At 43.6% G+C, this 17,061-nt stretch overlaps 1 protein-coding gene across 4 annotated transcripts; it reads right to left on the reverse strand.

Moving 5' to 3' along the window:
- Positions 1–6,727: 6,727 nt before the first annotated feature.
- Positions 6,728–16,722, reverse strand: NUDT7 (nudix hydrolase 7). Of its 4 annotated transcripts, XM_080644465.1 has the most exons (4): positions 16,603–16,722; positions 13,545–13,698; positions 9,170–9,328; positions 6,728–7,403 (listed from the first exon to the last, which is right to left on the reverse strand). In XM_080644465.1, exons 1-4 carry the CDS (start codon positions 16,632–16,634, stop codon positions 7,035–7,037), a joined length of 714 nt encoding a protein of 237 aa, XP_080500591.1. In that variant the 5' UTR covers positions 16,635–16,722; the 3' UTR covers positions 6,728–7,034. The 4 variants fall into 4 exon arrangements, with proteins under 4 accessions (XP_080500591.1, XP_080500593.1, XP_080500592.1 ...); XM_080644467.1 differs by lacking the exon at positions 13,545–13,698 and having other exon boundaries at positions 16,603–16,708; XM_080644466.1 differs by lacking the exons at positions 13,545–13,698; positions 16,603–16,722 and adding an exon at positions 11,946–12,084.
- Between the last annotated feature and the right edge of the window lie 339 nt (positions 16,723–17,061).

The raw sequence follows: 17,061 nt of genomic DNA on the forward strand, positions 1-17,061 counted from the left end.
CCCTAGTTCCAACTGCACTGAACCCCAATTCCAGGCGAGCCCCTGGGGACCCACGCTCTTATGGGGGGAATCTGGACTGTCAGGCGGAAACTCAGGGGAGCCTCAGAAGGCAGAGGTCTGGAGGTGCGCGCGCAAGGGCAGGGCTGTCGGGAAGCCAAGGCTGTCTGCTCCACCCTGAGACTCCGCCCCATCCAAGCTGAGCACAGGGGCTTTTGCAATTTTGCAAGTTTGATCCTATAAGGCTGTCTCTAGCACCGAACTTCTCCCAGCGTAGACACAGCTGATTCTCACAGCCAACTGGCCTGGAGGTCAATTCTTCCCAGTGATACCAACAACAATCAAGACTTAACTACAACAAGGCTGTACACACAGTCCACAAAGGGGTACACCAAGAGTGTCCACCTCAGGTTAACTGGGGAGGCCAACCCACTGGGCCATATAGGAAACCTAGCATACAAAGCTACCCTACCAACTCAGGGAAGCAACGAAAATGCAGAGACAAAGAAACAGATCACAAACGAAAGAAATGGAGGAAAACAAATGACTAGATATAGAATTCAAAACCACGGTTATAAGGCTTTTCAAGAATATCCTAGAAAAGGCCGATAAATTTAGCGAGACCCTCGAAGATATGAAAAAGGACGAACTAGAAATTAAACATACACTGACTGAAATAAAAAATATTATACAGAGACCCAACAGCAGACTAGAGGAACGCAAGAATCAAGTTAAAGATTTGAAATACAAAGAAGCAAAAAACACTCAACCAGAAAAGCAAAAAGAAAAGAGAATCCAAAAAGTTGAAGATAGTGTAAGAAGCCTCTGGGACAACTTCAAGCGTACCAACATCAGAATGATTGGGGTGCCAGAAGAAGAGAGAGAGCAAGATACTGAAAACCTATTGGAAGAAATAATGACTGAAAACTTCCCCCACCTGGTGAAAGAAATAGACTTACAAGTCCAGGAAGCGCACAGAACCCCAAACAAAAGGAATCCAAAGAGGACCACACCAAAACACATCATAATTAAAATGCCAAGAGCAAAAGACAAAGAGAGAATATTAAAAGCAGCAAGAGAAAAACAGTTAATTACCTACAAGGGAGCACCCATACGATTGTCAGCTGATTTTTCAACAGAAACTATGCAGGCCAGACGGGAGTGGCAAGAAATATTCAAAGTGATGAATAGCAAGAACCTACAACCAAGATTACTCTACCCAGCAAAGCTATCATTCAGAATTGAAGGTCAGATAAAGAGCTTCACCGACAAGAAAAAGCTAAAGGAGTTCATTACCACCAAACCAGTATTATATGAAATGCTGAAAGGTATTCTTTAAGAAGAGGAAGAAGAAAAAAGTAAAGATAAAAATTATGAACAACATGCCAAAACCGGTTTGGCTCAGTGGATAGAGCGTCGGCCTGCGGACTGAAAGGTCCCGGGTTTGATTCCGGTCAAGGGCATGTACCTTGGTTGCGGGCACATCCTCAGTGGGAGTGTGCAGGAGGCAGCTGATCGATGTTTCTCTCTCATCAATGTTTCTAGCTCTCTATCCCTCTCCCTTCTTCTCTGTGAAATATCAATAAAATATATATTTTAAAAAAAAATTATGAACAACAAATACATATCTATCAACAAGTGAACCTAAAAATTAAGTGAATTAAAAATCTGATGAGCAGAATAAACTGGTGAATATAATAGAATCAGGGGCATAGAAAGGGAGTGGACTGATAATTCTCAGGGGGAAAGGGGTATGGGGGGTGCAGGAAGAGACTGGACAAAAATCATACACCTATGGATGAGGACAGTGTCGGGGGAGGTAAGGGCAGAGGGTGGGGTGGGAACCGGGTGGAGGGGAGCTATGGGGGGAAAAAGAAGAAACAATTGTAATAATCTGAACAATAAAGATTTATTAAATTTAAAAAAAGAAGAAGAAGAAGAAAAACTCCAGGCTGGTGGAAAGAGATGAAATGAGCCCAGAGCAGAATCTGTTCACAAAGTAATAGAGACACGAATGAATTAAGAAGGCAGAACAAAATAAGCAGAAGGGAAACTTCAAGATTTACATGGGAAATAAATGAAAGAGAAAGAAAGGAAACTAAAGTGCTATTGACAATCATGATGAAGTAAGGAATAAAGTCTTGAAAATATAAAATGAAAAATGAGGAAAGTTATAGTCAAGGGAGTACTAGACCAAGGCTACACCAATAAAATAAAAATTTATGGACTTGAATATGAGACCTTAAGTTGCTTCAGGAAATATTTCTTCTTCTTCCAGTTGTATCTGGTGGAATCTCTAACATACCTAGTGCCTAGATCAAAGACACACTTCCACCAATTATTGGCCAACTAACCTTGAAACTCTGACTTCTTCGGCTTCCTCATCAGCATGCGCATGGCCAAAATAGTTCCCAAACACTTATTATCTTCTGGCATAGTTCAAATTCTTTGGAAAATCTAATAGGCTAAGCTCAATTATTTAAGTGGACCACACAAGTCATAGATTACTGGCATCTAGTTTAATGAATTGACCACTGATCCCTGGCCCATTCACCACAGGTCAAGGGAAGTCAGATTGAGGGGTCTCATCGTTTGTGGATCTGTCCCTTCCAGGGTCGTGGCTGGAATAAACACAAAATTGTACATATATTAAACAGATAGGCAGAGGGGTGCAATGGAGCAGTGTCCATGCTATAAAGTAGGGATGATTGGAGAAGTGAGCATAGAGGGATTGACTCTTAAAATCTGAGTAGTGTTCAATAGTGGAAAGCACAGGGAGGTGGCTGAGGGGTGATGGGAGGGCAATCAAGAATTCTGAATGGAAGATGCACACAGAGCCATTAAGGACTTCAAGTAAGACAACTGGACCTGGGATGAGCATTCCAGCGATTTTATCAAAACCTTGTGCTCTTCTCATATAAGAAGCCAACTGGAAACAAGAAAAAGACTTGAGTTATATTTAATCATCTTGTCTAAGGGATGGAGGAATATTTTCCCATCTCAGTTCTTTAACTGGAAAGTTGGCACTATACACAAAGTTGTTAAATTAACAAGTATGCCAGCACTTTAAATTATTAATTGGTATGGTCCATTTTAATTAAAATCATCCTAGCTAATGACTCATTTCACTGTGTGCAACACCAGCTGAATAAGCTGGAGAACATGATGAGGGTGTGAATTGTTTTTCCTTGCACCATAGTGATTCAATGGAAACATACACTTAACCTTCTAGTCTTGCCTCTGTGCCTATGAAATGAGCCTGATTTTGGAATAAGTCGATATAGTAGAAAGAGTATGGACTTTGAAATGCATACATGTGGCTCTGCTGTGTGACTGTGGGAAAATATTTAACTTCTCTGATCCTCAAATTTTCCCACCTAAAAATGGGAATAATAATAGTACTATTTGTTGAGATTTGTTGTGCAGGTTTAATGAAATAATGAAAGCAAAGAAGCAGGTGTGTAATAGTCCCCATTATCACGACCACCATCCTACTTACCCGGGATGGCATCTCCTTATCCATCAAGGCTCAGCTTAACCACCATCTCCTCTGGGATGTCTTCCCTGAGTCCCGGATCCGTGCAGGTGTCCCGCCTCTCTTTGACTGTGTGCTTATCCCTATCACGTGGCTGTATCTGAATCTGCCATTATTTGTGTGCCCAACTGGGGTGCCCAACTAATGGGAAATTGCAGTTATTTAAGATTGAAGTAAATATTTTTTCTTTCAATGTACATGCAGTATATTTTCAAAGGACTACCACATTAGTAGGACATAAACACTCATTAAATTGTTTGAATATAATAACATTAACAAAAAAATTAGGTGTTTCTATGGCCTGGATGTGCTGTGAGAAATATTAATGTGAACCAAGAGAGATCAGGAACCTGTGTATAAGAAAAAGATGATGCTCTGAACTAGAGAAATGACAGTGATTATTATTATTGTTATAACAAATGCCACGGTTATAATAATGTCATAGCTGCTAGCTAACATGTAATTCAGCCCTTCCTATTTCCCAGGCACTGTTTTGAGCATTTGGGCATACTTAAAGGGGTCACATATATTAGCTTCTTTAACCCCCTTCACATCCCTAAACAAAAAGTGTATTTCTCCCACATTACGAAGAGGAAACTGAGGCGAGGCCTGGGGAAGAAGAGTAACTTGCTACAAGTCCATGAATAGGTTGATGCTGGAGCTGGGATTCTAACCCAGGCCTTCTGACTGCAGACGCAGGGGGTCTTAACCACCTGCTTGCCAAGGCTCCAGGGATGCAAAGGAGAGAACTGAGCTTTCTGGATGGCAGAATCCTCAGAATTTACAGATTTTAGGGACGGGAGAGAATAGATGTTTTGGGTTGTCTACCTTACTGACTTGAGAAATGCTCCAGCCCCACAGCCTGATAACTCAGATGACTCAGGAGATGTGTGCATAGGTGACCCAAGCTAGACCCAATGAAGTTTTTGCCAACGAACTGAGGACTGAATCAATGAGCTTCTGTTGATTTTCTATGTCCTCGTCAATCAACCCAAACAGATGGTTACTGTCACAATGTAACAGGAGGCAAAAGTGAAGAAGGTTCACAACCTTTTGCTGTTGAGGTCACTGCCCAGTGCTATGCTTCTAGAGCCCAACTTGTTCCGTGATTTGTGTAGATTCCTGGGGGGACAATACTTGCATTGCTAAATATTTAGCTCCTTAGATTGAGTGGCCACGAGTGTCATCCAGATGGTAAACTTCGGCTAGGCCAACTCCTCTTAGAAACCAGGCAGGTCTGTGGAGTTCACAACCGTTCAGAAAGGCGGCGACTTTCTGCACCGCCCGAGAGGTCAGCAATCTGCCCGGCAGTTACACTGCTGTCAGATTGTAAGCACACATTTGCAAATGGCTCTGTAATTGTTCAGAGACAGTTCAGGCCTGTGCACGCAGGCCTCGTTACCGACTGTTAATGGGAACCTTACCCAACATCTGCTTTCATGGCTGGAGCCAGATTTGTGCTGTTTCAACACTTACGGGTATAAAACAGCAGCACGGATATTTTCCTCTGCCAACTCTCAGAAAATAAAAGCTCAGCAGCACTGTGTAGTCGCATGGCTGATTGATGGGTTTACGGCATTATTATAACATGATTGTTTTCAGCGATCACAGTCTTATTAAAAATGGTTTGGCTTTCTAAAAATATAGTCAGTCAGTAAGATGGGCAATTGCCACCAGACAATCCAGGTTATGCTGCTTTATCACCTGCTTTTCTGACCTCGTGCAGGATGGTTAATACCATAAACCAGAGGTCAGCAAACCACGGCTCGTGAGCCACATGCGGCTCGTGAGCCGCGGTTTGCTGCTCTGTTGACTAATGAGTTTGCCGACCACTGTCATACACTACCCTTTACCTCTTTGCACACAATATGCCACAATTGCCTAATCCTCACAGCTTCCAACTACACGGTAACATTTAGTCTAGTCCAGTGGTCGGCAAACTCATTAGTCAACAGAGCGGCAAACTGCGGTAATCTCAGAACATTTGACCAGCATGCAATTCAGAACATTTGTCTTTGTGACTTTTGATGTGGGGCATATCAGTGTTTTCCTGCTCTCAGCATTTTGAGGTAGACAACATCATTTCCCCCAATTGGTAGGCATATCCCTTCATTACAGCTGCTGAGCCCCACCAACATCCAAGGGTGTCCTGTGCCTGTCACAGAGCCCATGTTACATGTCACAACTCATCCCAATTCTAACTGCTGACAAACACCTCAAGTTTGGGTGACTCTCTACCTGGCCATTTTCAAGTGTTGTAATATTTAGGGTTATAGCTCTGCTCAAAGTGACTACAAATTATTGTGGCAGAAAGGTAACAGGATTTACTCTTCTCCCATGTAATAGTCCCAACTCCCACGTGAATAGTCCAGGGTGGCAGGTTGCTTTGCTCCACAGAGTCATTCAGAGATCGAAGCTCTTATGACCTTTTGGTTCTGCCATTCTGCTAGGAATTGTCTTCATCTGTACCGTAAAAGCTGGGGTGCAGATAAATTCATGTTGCAGCTCATGGAAAGGGGAAAAGAGTCCAGGGAGGCTGGCTTATCTCTTAAATAGGAGATGACCTGCAAAGTCAACTTTCATTCACATCCCATTGGCCTAGACCAGTGGTTGGCAAACTGCCGCTCTGTTGACTAAGGAGTTTGCCGACCACTGCCTTAGGGAAAAACACTTAAAAAACATTTTAATAATGTACTAATGTCTTTAACCTGATGTCAAAACTTCTGGGTAAGGGTAATGCCTTACAGCAGTGGTTGGCAAACTCACTAGTCCAGTGGTCGGCAAATTGCGGCTCGCAAGCCACATGCGGCTCGCGAGCAATGGTTTGCTGCTCTGTTGAATGAGTTTGCTGACCACTGGGATAGGGGCTTAATCACAAGGAACAACAGCCTGTAATTATTGAAATCCAGAGTCTAGGTCAGTGGTCAGCAAACTCAGTCAACAGAACAGTAAACTGCGGCTCGCGAGCCGCAGTTTGCCGACCACTGGGCCCTAGACTAAGTAGAGCCACATTTACCTGCAAAGCATTCTGGGTAATGCTATTTCTACCTGGGCGCTTTGGTCTCAGCTTCAACTCTATTGCCATGGAATAAAGGGACAATAGATTTTGATGGCCAGCCAGAAATTGCTGACATATGTAACATCAGACAGAAAGAAATATTACCTCTTTATAAATAAGAGAAATGCTACATGGTTATATATTTAATAAATGTTTATTAAGTGCCTACTGTGTGCCAGATACATTTTCTTACCCATGTAAGAAAAATGGGGCTAATATATTGTGGGTGAAATTATGCAATACCATAAACACGTTTTCCACTTTTGAAAAACTTTTGCTCTTTCAGAAAGCAGAGGGCAACTGGAAATAAGGCAAGGTTTTTATCTTCATATTGCCTGAAAAACATTTGCATCTGTCAAATTCCACCAGCTGGCATTATTGTTGTTCCGCGGATAAGCACACACAAAGCTGCTTAGATAGTTATTTGGATGTTGGTCTCACAAATCATAACTTGCTTGGTGCATGTTTATGAAGCTTCAGGAAGGTTTCTTCCGAGGATGATGTTAGATCGTTGAGATTAAATTCAACCTCAAAGGTGGGTTTTTCCCCCAAAATAATTAAGGCAACGAACACAGCGAATTTTGCTGTTAGTCCTTTGATATAGTAAGTCACACCATCTTCAGGATTTGTGTACTCAAAGCAATGAATAATAAAATGATGACCAGATTGTGTCAGTTGATTCTGGTGGTAGGCGTGTGGGTGCAGGAAATAGTCCAGAGGCACCAGGAACACTTTCTTCACTTCATCGGGATTCGGCTGGGCCTGGAAGTTGTGGTCTATGAACCCTACAACTGGTGTTATAAATGTATTTGTCTAAAAGCAGAAAACAAAATACACAAATTAAGAAGTGAAGAGATACTGTTGCAAATGTGAAAGTCATGACACTTCCATGTAAACTAAGAAAACAGGCTGGCCTGGCCAGCATGGCTTAGTGATTAAGCATCAACCTATGAACCAGGAGGTCACAGTTCGATTCCCTGTCAGGGCACCTGCCCAGGTTGCGGGCTCCATCCCCAGTGGGGCAGGGGCATGCAGGAAGCAGCCCATTAATGATTCTTTCTCATCATTGATGTTTCTATCTCTCTCTCCCTTCCTCTCTGAAATCAATAAAAATATTTTTTTAAAAAAAGAAGTAAAAAAAAGAAGAAAGGCGGAAGTAATCAGTACATAAGGTGGGCAGGGCAGGAGGAACATGCTACAGTTGTAAACTTTATGTTACCCATGAAATGTGGGGAGTCCCTGTCCTTACCTTAGCAGCCTCTGTGAGATAGCTTTGTAAATATTTTGTGAACATAAGAAGACACAATATTTTGGAGTGACAATTTAGCATTATAAATTCGTGGTCCCTCTGACTTAGCAATTGCAGTTGTGTAAGTAAATTCCTACCAGTGAGAAAAAATACAAGTGCATCAGGTCCTCTAATAATCTCGTTCCATTATAACAATGATGAGATGCTGTGGGAACTTGGTTTATGTCAACTAGCCTAGGGTAAAATTGGTTTTGTTATGTTGTTCACTTAAAGTTGCAGAATCTGTCGACAATGTTAAGTAAGGACTTACTGCACAAGACTGAAGCATTATTTGCAATAGCCCAAAACTCTAAAGTTACCACCCTTCAATTGACAGACATTTAGGGTAGATCAATTAGGAGTATAGCCATATCCTATATAATAAAAGCCTAATATGCCAAGTGTCTGACCACTGGACCGTTCCACCAGTAACTATGATGCACACTGACCACCAGGGGGCAGACACTCCGACCAGTAAGTTAGCTTGCTGCTTGGGTCCAGCTGATGGGGACTGGCACGACAGGCGGACATGCCCTGGAGCCTTCCCGCAGTCCCTCCCCCAGCCCCCATCGTGCACCGGTGGGGTCCCTCTGCCTGGCCTGTGCTCTCTCACACTCTGGGACTCCTCGGGGGATGTCAGAGAGCTGTAGGCCAGACCGAGGGACCACACTGGTGCACGAATTTGTGCACCAGGCCTCTAGTAATGTACCCCTTAAAAAAAATGCAATAGATAACTTTCCCTATCAGTATAGAAAAAGTCATCTTATCAATAGAAAAATGACATAATATTAATTGTGGCATATTCCCATTTATGGGAAATTATATGTGTGTATATATATACATACATACATATATATATATATACATATATATATATGTAAAATCATATATAAACTATTTTACGTAGCTCATATATTTATGTGTGGGAGGATTTCTATTTACCTTCACAACTGCTTGCAAATAAATGTAGAGTGTTATTAAATGAAAGATTCTACTGGAAATTTTGGCAGGGAGGCCTGGGGTTTAGTGTAAAAGTATCTACAGGATTCCATAGCACCCAGTTTGGAAACCACTGATGGAGTTCCCCTTTCATTTCTGGATGGGGGAAGGGACTAGACAAGAAAAGGGGCTTGCCCAAGGCCACTTAGCTTATAAGGGCAAAGTCCACACAAGGAACAGTCTCTTCACTCTACGGACGACACTCTCAGAGGTCAGGTTTGGCCATCCTGAAGCCAGTGGGTGCACTGGGAGCTCACGAGTCCAAGAAACCTAGTTCTATTCCAGCCCTTACATCAAACAGATACGGCACCAGGCGGCAGACAACCTCCACCTGATGAGGACACAGCCCCACTTCCTCCTGGGCCTCCCGTAGGGCCGTGGCCACATCATCCGCATCCGTGGTTTCGCACTTTCCTCCAGGGAAGCAGACTTCTCCAGGTGACCGTCTCAGCTGGACAGTGAGAAACAGAGCAGCACAGGGTGATTCCAATGTGGGAACCACTCACTCACTCAACAAGCACTACTGAACCTCTATGCTGTGCCACGGACCATTCTTCCAATAGTGGAAATACGTAAAGAACAGGAGCAGAAAACACGTTTTACTTGAATCTTTTTATAAAAATGAACTTTGAAAACTGCTCTCACTTCTGACTTTTCTCTAGTTGCCCCTCCGCCCCTCCCCCCCCCCCCCAATACCATTCACACACAAACACATTTACATGATGGGGGATGGAGGCTGAAAGAAAGGATAAAGAAAAGGGCGATGCTACCAGTAGATAACTTTTACTAAGTGCTTACTATGTTGCTTCACAGGGACTTTTTTTCACTGAGTCGTCAGAACAGTTTTATAAGCTGTTTTTTAAGAGTTATTTTTTAATTGAGGTGAAATTCATAACATAAAATTAAACAATCAGTGACATTTAAAATATTCACAGCGTTACACAACTCCTACCACCGTCCAGTTCCAGAACATTCTCATCACCCCAGAGACTGTACCCACCAAGCAGTGGGTTCCCACTTGCCTCCCCTCCCTGCCCTTACTTTCTGTCCCTGTGGATTTACCTTCCTGCATATTCCCTGTAAATGGAATCATATGACATGTGCGACCTTCGGCATCTGCTTTTTTCACTTAGCATCATGTTTCTGAAGTTCTTCCACATTGTACCATGTATCAGTACCTTTTTCCTTTTTATGGCTGAATAGTTTCCCACTGTATGTATATATTGTAATTTGTTTATCTATCTTTCCATTAATGGACATATAGGCTACTATAATATTATTATTTCCACTTTTTAAAAAATACTTTAAAAAATTGATTTCAGAGAGGAAGGGAGAGGGAGAGAGATAGAAACATCAATGAAGAGAATCATTGATTGGCTGCCTCCTGCATGTCCCCTACTGGGATCGAGCCTGCAACTCCGGCATATGCCTTGATTGGGAATCAAACCGTGACCTCCTGGTTCACAGGTTGACACTCAACCACTGAGCCACGATGGCTGGGAATTATTTTCACTGTTAGATAAGGGAACTAAAGTTCAAAGAGGTTAAATAATCTGACCAGTTTCACATAGGGTGAGTAGTGGAGCTGGAACATAAACCAGGATTTAATTCTAGAGCCATGCCCTTAAGCAGCGCACCATACACTTATTAAGACATTACACAGAACATGTGGTCATCAACACTGACCTGTGTCTCCACCCCCTACCTCTGCACAGACTAAAGGAACAGGAGCCTCTTTCCCTGCAAAGCCCCTTCCACATATATCCTTGATCTCATGCCTCCCTGACTTCAGGAGAACTGTTTATGTCTCCATTTGTAGCATCCTGAATAATTTCCCCCTTTTAAAAATCTCTGTCTTTAAAATGATTTCTTTCCTCTCCCGGCTGGAGGAGCACAACCACCCCCCGCCCCCCTCCCGCCCCCGCTTCTCTCCTCTGCAGGACCAAACTTCTAAGCAAACATGATCTCAATTTGTTTCACACTCACTCCCGCCAGTGCCCACCATCCTTTCTCTCCTGAACTGTCCAGGGGACCTCAAGGTCAGCAGGGGTCCTGGGTCTGCATCTTCTCAACAGTGTGCAATGCGGGTAATGTCTGTCCTCAGGGAGTCGGTCACATGAGCTGATGGCTGAAGTGCCTGGCACAGCGCCTGGCCCATGTTAAATATTTATTAATGAGAACTCGTAAGGACAATTCTTGACGTTTAGAAGCTAAATCAAAAGGTCATGCAGGCATTTTCAGCACTGGAGCCAATATATCCACGTAAGATGCCATTATAAATTTTGTAATGTTCTACAGTTTAAAGTCCCATTTGGGCAAACTTCTTAAAAATGAAAGAAAACATTTTAAAGTTCCTCTCTGTTAATAAATCAGTAACAAAAATACATTTAAAAAATCAGTAACAGTGCAGGAGTTGCTACAATACACAGAAACCTCACCCATCTTCACATCAATTGTAGACATAAGAGTAGATGAAAACCAGGTTGATGGACATGTCTCTACTGTCTTGACCATTCACCATCCAAATGCGTAAGAGAGAGACCTAATGCTACATCACCTCTGAAAGCTTCCTCCATAGCGTTAGCTCATTCAGCAGCGAGGGACCACTGACACACTGACAGGGGCACCTGCAGGGACTCATCGGGCTCAACAGAAATACAGGCCTGATTTAATGACTATTTTAAATACTCGTAAGAAAATGTCATGCTGTTTTAAAGAAAATACATTCATAAAAATGATGATTCACAAACTGTCAGATCAGAAAGGACCCTATCTAAGTACATAAGTTTTTTCTTTTGTAAAAAGCATAATATTTTTATTAAATAAAACCTTATGGAATTCTACTCAAAAGCCAAATAAGGTTGCAGCCTAATTTCCTTAGACTTTCATCTATGTTTTTTTTTCTTGAATTTCCTCTTGCCTGTTTCAAGCCCTAGAGAGCTGGGAGCAGAGAGAGGAGAGGGAAGAGAGATAAAAAGGAGAGGAGAGGAGAGGGGGGACTATGACAGGGGAGAGAGAGGAGAAGGAAGAGGGAGGAGCATGGGGAGGAGGGAGAGCGATATCCTTACCCTCATAACATTAGGCACTGTCTTCAGTCCCATTTTAGGAAGAAAACTGAGGCTCAGAGAGAAGAATTTTGCTCCAGGTTCCAGAGCTAGCAGGAGAGCCCACACTTGCGCAGGAGGGACTGATGACATGTGCCTCCTTCCCCACCTATCAGGAGGAAATCCGTGGGCCCAGCTTGCGTGACTCCAGGGAGGAGGCAAGCTCAGGTAATGCCTGAGGGAATTTCTTGCCCTCACAGCCAGAGAGGCTTAGAGTTCGATTTAATTAGCTTTAAATACTTTTTTTTTTAATGTGACCTTTGCATATCAGAGTTCATGGTCTAAGATAATTCTCACTTAATAGTCAATCGACAAAGTTACTTTAGGTGAAATAGAGATCAGAGACCCGTTTTGGTCTTGTCTAGATTTTCTACATGAATGTTCAACTGATAATTAAAAAAACAAGTTTCTGCTGTATTTCCTGGCAGAGCTGGGAACAGACCTGGTCCCCTGGTTCCGAGTTAAGTATCTCCCCCTGGAAACTTGATTGTCATCATCTGACCCAGACAGGAAAGAATCCACACAAGTCTAATACCAAATCCAGGAAACTTCAGCTGATATTTCAGCTTGCTTTTTCCCCTATGGAGATACTTTTGGTTATTCTGCTTAGAAAGACACTTTATTATGGCCCATTTTCTTTTTTGTACTTGGACAATTTGAAATTACTGCTCCCCAACTTTTCCTTGGAAGTACCCCTAACAGCAAGGGACAGTGACCGTACCCAGGTGAACTCCATTCGCAGCCCAATATTTTTTTAAGTTGAACAGTTATCTTAAAAGCCTCAAGCAATGTCTGCTAATGGCGCTAATGATGATGACATCTGAAACTTACCGAATCCTTGCCAAGCGCCAGGCTTGTTTTAGAAGCTTTACCTTTGTTACCCTGTGAAATTCTCATGGCGGCCCTACTAGACAGGTATTAATATTTGTCCTCATTTTGCAAGTGAGACTGCAGCACAGAGAGGAGAACTAAATAAGACAGAGTCACACAGCTGACAAGGAGAGAGCCTGCATTCAAACATGGGCAGCCAGCTTCAGGGCCCAGACTGTTCACTTTGCTGCTCTAGAACTTTCACGTTATACCTGGGGTGGGATTGGTCTAAGACAGTGGCAAACTGTCCCCCCCGCACACCCCCAACCATTCCTTCCAGGACAGGAGACAAACTCTAGAGACATTTGTGGTTATCACAAAGGGGTGTGTGTGTGTGTGTGTGTGTGTGTGTGTGTGTGTGTGTGTGTTACTGGCATCTAGTAAGTAGGGGCCAGGGATGATGCTAAACATACATCCCATAATGCACAGGGCAGCTTCCACAACAAGGAATTATCCAGCCCAAATGCCAGTGGCACCAAGGTTAAGAAACCCAGGTCTAAAAGTATTCTAAATTACTTATTTTTCTTTCCAAAAATTTTTCCCAAAATGCCATGTTATCCAGTGGCCCCTCAAACATCACAATTCTGAAAGTCCATTTGGGAATCTCTGGCCTCAAAACGTGTGCAAGTGACAACATTTCGTGGAGTTTTCAAATGTCCTGAGACTTTAATGGCAGAACCTCTTGTCACGTACCTTCTCTGACCGGAGGGTGAACAACAGATGAAGTTTTCCTTCTTTAGCCAACAATGGTAAAAGGATGGAATATTTACTAGATGACAAGTGAGAATATTTGGTCCCAACATCATGCTTTTTTAAGCGGGCCTTAGCATCATCTATCAAACTGTTTCTAAAAGGGAAATAAACCAAACATTATAGTACCAGCGTTATAATAAAAAATATCCTTGTCCTGCCTATGTTTCTGCTTTGCTGAGTATCTTGAGGTTTACCATTTCTGAGTCTTCGGTGTACTTTTCAATAAGATGACAGACATAATAATAACAAAAATCACATGATTTTCGGCAAGATAAAATGAGGCAAAAACCTAGTTTCACTTTCCAATTAATCACAGTGGCCGGCAAACTGCAGCTTGCGAGCCACATGCAGCTCTTTGGCTCCTTGAGTGTGGCTCTTCCACAAAATACCACGTGCGGTCGCGCACGTACAGTGCAATTGAAACTTCGTGGCCCATGCGCAGAAGTCAGTTTTCGGCTCTCAAAAGAAATTTTAATCGTTGTACTGTTGATATTTGGCTCTGTTGACTAATGAGTTTGCCGACCACTGCCTTAGCCCAAAAATATTAAATTAAAAGTTCCAGAAATAAAAAATTCATAAGTTTTCAATATGCGCTGTTCTGAGTAGGGTGATGAAATCTTGCACTGCCCAACTCCATCCCACCTGGGACACGAATCATTCCTTTATCCAGGTGTCCAGGCTGTCTATGCTATCTCCCATTAATCACTGAGTAGCCTTCTTGGTGATCAGATGCTGTGCTTGTGTTCAAGTAACCCTTATTTTACTTAACAATGGCCCCAAAGCACAAGGGTAATGATGCTGGCAATTCTGATATGCCAAAGAGAAGATGTAAAGTGCTTCCCATAAGGGAAAAGGTAAGTACAGTACAATAAGATATTTTGAGAGAGACCACACATACATAATTTTTATTACAGTATATTGTTATAATCATTCTATTGTATTATTTTGTTAATCTCTTACTCTGTGTAGGAAAAACCATGATAGTATATATATCTATGGTTTGGTACTATCTGCAGTTTCAGGCATCTCCTGGGGGTCTTGGAACGTATCCCCCATGGGTGAGAGGTGGAACTGTGTACTAAGAACACTGTTTAGTGCACAAGTTCATTTGAAAACTAAATTTAAATTATGGTAAAATACTTTTTAACAAAGCAATAGTTAATTATCAAAATCCATAACTATATTCAGGTAAGACAGGTTTGCTAAATAAGATATTGTAAGGTCAGATCATTGTAAAGTTAAGAACTTTCTCTTACTCTGGCCCTTATGTCATGTTATCAAGCATTCCTTTTGTTATCAAATATTCAACTGCTTTATAACAGTGGTTCCCAAACTTTAACAGCAACAGAATCCCCTGGAGGGTTGGCTGGGCCCACCCCAAACTGTGACTCAGTAAGTGTGGGGTGGAGCCTGAGACTTAGCATTTATGTCAAACTCCCAAGCGATGGTGATATTGCAGACCAGGGGAACACACTTTAATATATGAGTATTGGGCTTTATGACCACAAATGGTGCCCTGAATCCATGACTGTGATTTTGTTTGGGACCTTTTGAACGGTGTATTTTGTTGCTGGTTTGTGTAGTGGCTTAAATAGTGTCCTCCCTAAACCACAAATCTGACTTTACTTGGAAACAGAATTTCTGTAGATGTAATCAGTTTAGGACTGGTTTTAAGGTGGGCCCTAATTCCAATGACTGGTGTCCTTATAAAAAGAGGAGAGGACACAGAGAGGCAGATACACACACAAGAAAGAAGGCCAGGTGAAGACAGAGGCAGAGACTGGAGTGATGCTGCCAGAAGCCAAGGAACACCAGAAGCTGCCACAGGCCAGGAAGGGCCCTCCCCGAGAACCTGGCTGGGAGGATGGCCCGCCAGCCCCCGGATTTTGGACCTCTAGTTTTCACAACTGTGAGAGCATAAACTTGTGTTTTGTGGGCTACCCAGTTTGTGGCACACTGTTATTGACAACCCAATAAACTAACAGCTTAATTGTAATTTTTCTATGTGGAAGTCAGCTAGAACTGGTTTCAAAATGCTTAGGAATGACCTCTCGGAGCTCCCCTCCCCTCATCTGTGACATGTTTGAAAGTATTTATGAGAATTTAATGACATATTTCATATACGGTGGCTGGTACTCAGCTAGTGGCCTACAAATGACTACTGTCATAAATGTCTCCATCATTAAAAGAGCAGTTGTTTGTGGGAGGTGTTTGCTATTTTATGCCTCTTTCTACTGGCAGATGCTCCCTAAAAGTGGTTGGATAACCACAGTGAACTGCAAAATAACGACCAAAGGCTTGAAAGGAATCAGAGTGCTGGGAACTCCAGGGAGACATCCAGAAGAGGATGTCTGCCCAGTGTGGCTTCAAAGAGGCCCCAGAACTAATCAGAGGGTCCAGCAGATGCTAAGTCTGCAAAAATGTGTCTGTCCACATTAGGGGCTGATCCTGGGAATAATCACCATAAAAACACCAACAAAAAAGTAGCAGCCACCCTGTTCTGAGCATGGGCTTATCCCACACTCTTGCCTTGCTTTTCTCTTTTCATCTTCACACCAGCCCAGCGAGGTGAGCGCCTAATCTGGTCCAGAACCAGAGGGTTATGTAACTGAGACCCAAGGCCACGACTGGGAGTAGCCACCGGAGGACTTGAACCCTGGGTTGCCAGGTGCGGGCTGGCGTTCCAGAGATCGAACTCTGGAGATGCCTGGAGCAGAAGACGTAAGCGGCTGGGCAGGGGAACGCCTTGCCCTTGGGGGACGGGGGGAATCCATGATGACAGGTGTTAACTCAAGATGCCAGAGCCCGGCTCCGTCTGGGGCTGGAGAAGATGCAGAGGTCCCTGGACCCTGTCGGCGGCCAAGGAGATGAGGGCATCGAGTGCGGGCTCGGCAAAAGCAATCGCGGGTAAAAGCCCCTACGACCCGCGGCCCGCGATCAGCTCGACCCCGCCCAGATCAAAGCCGGCTCAGAGTGCCAGGGGCCGGGGAGGCTTTACCTGACTGTCTCCGGAGGGCAGGGTCGCGACATTGTTCCGGGAAAGTTTGTTTCCAGCGGGTGACTCCTCAGAGGTGCTGGGGCGGCCGGGCATGCGCAGAGGCAGCTGGCCTGAGGAAGGGGTAGGGGTGGGGCCTAGGGACGGATATGAGGCGGGGCCTATGGCCAGAGTCGGTGATGGGGCGGGGCCTAAGTCCACAGATGGTGATGGGGCGGGGCGTGGGGGAGTGGGCGGGGTCTGGCGCCGAAGGCGGAGAATCAGGGCGGGACGACACGTGAGGGCGGGGCTTGCGGGGCTTAATGCAGGCCCTTCCAGATCCCTGGAAGCAGTTTCTGCCCTGCTCCTTGCTCTGTCCTTGGAACAACGGGCATGTGAGGAATTCTGAAACTGAGAATTGTAAAAAAAAAAAAGGAGAGAAAAAACGAAAATGCAGTGCTGGTGAGTTGCGAGGATTCTGAC

Source organism: Plecotus auritus (genome assembly GCF_963455305.1).
Source record: "Plecotus auritus genome assembly, chromosome: 10".
In the NCBI taxonomy this organism is placed as follows: Eukaryota; Metazoa; Chordata; class Mammalia; order Chiroptera; family Vespertilionidae; genus Plecotus; species Plecotus auritus.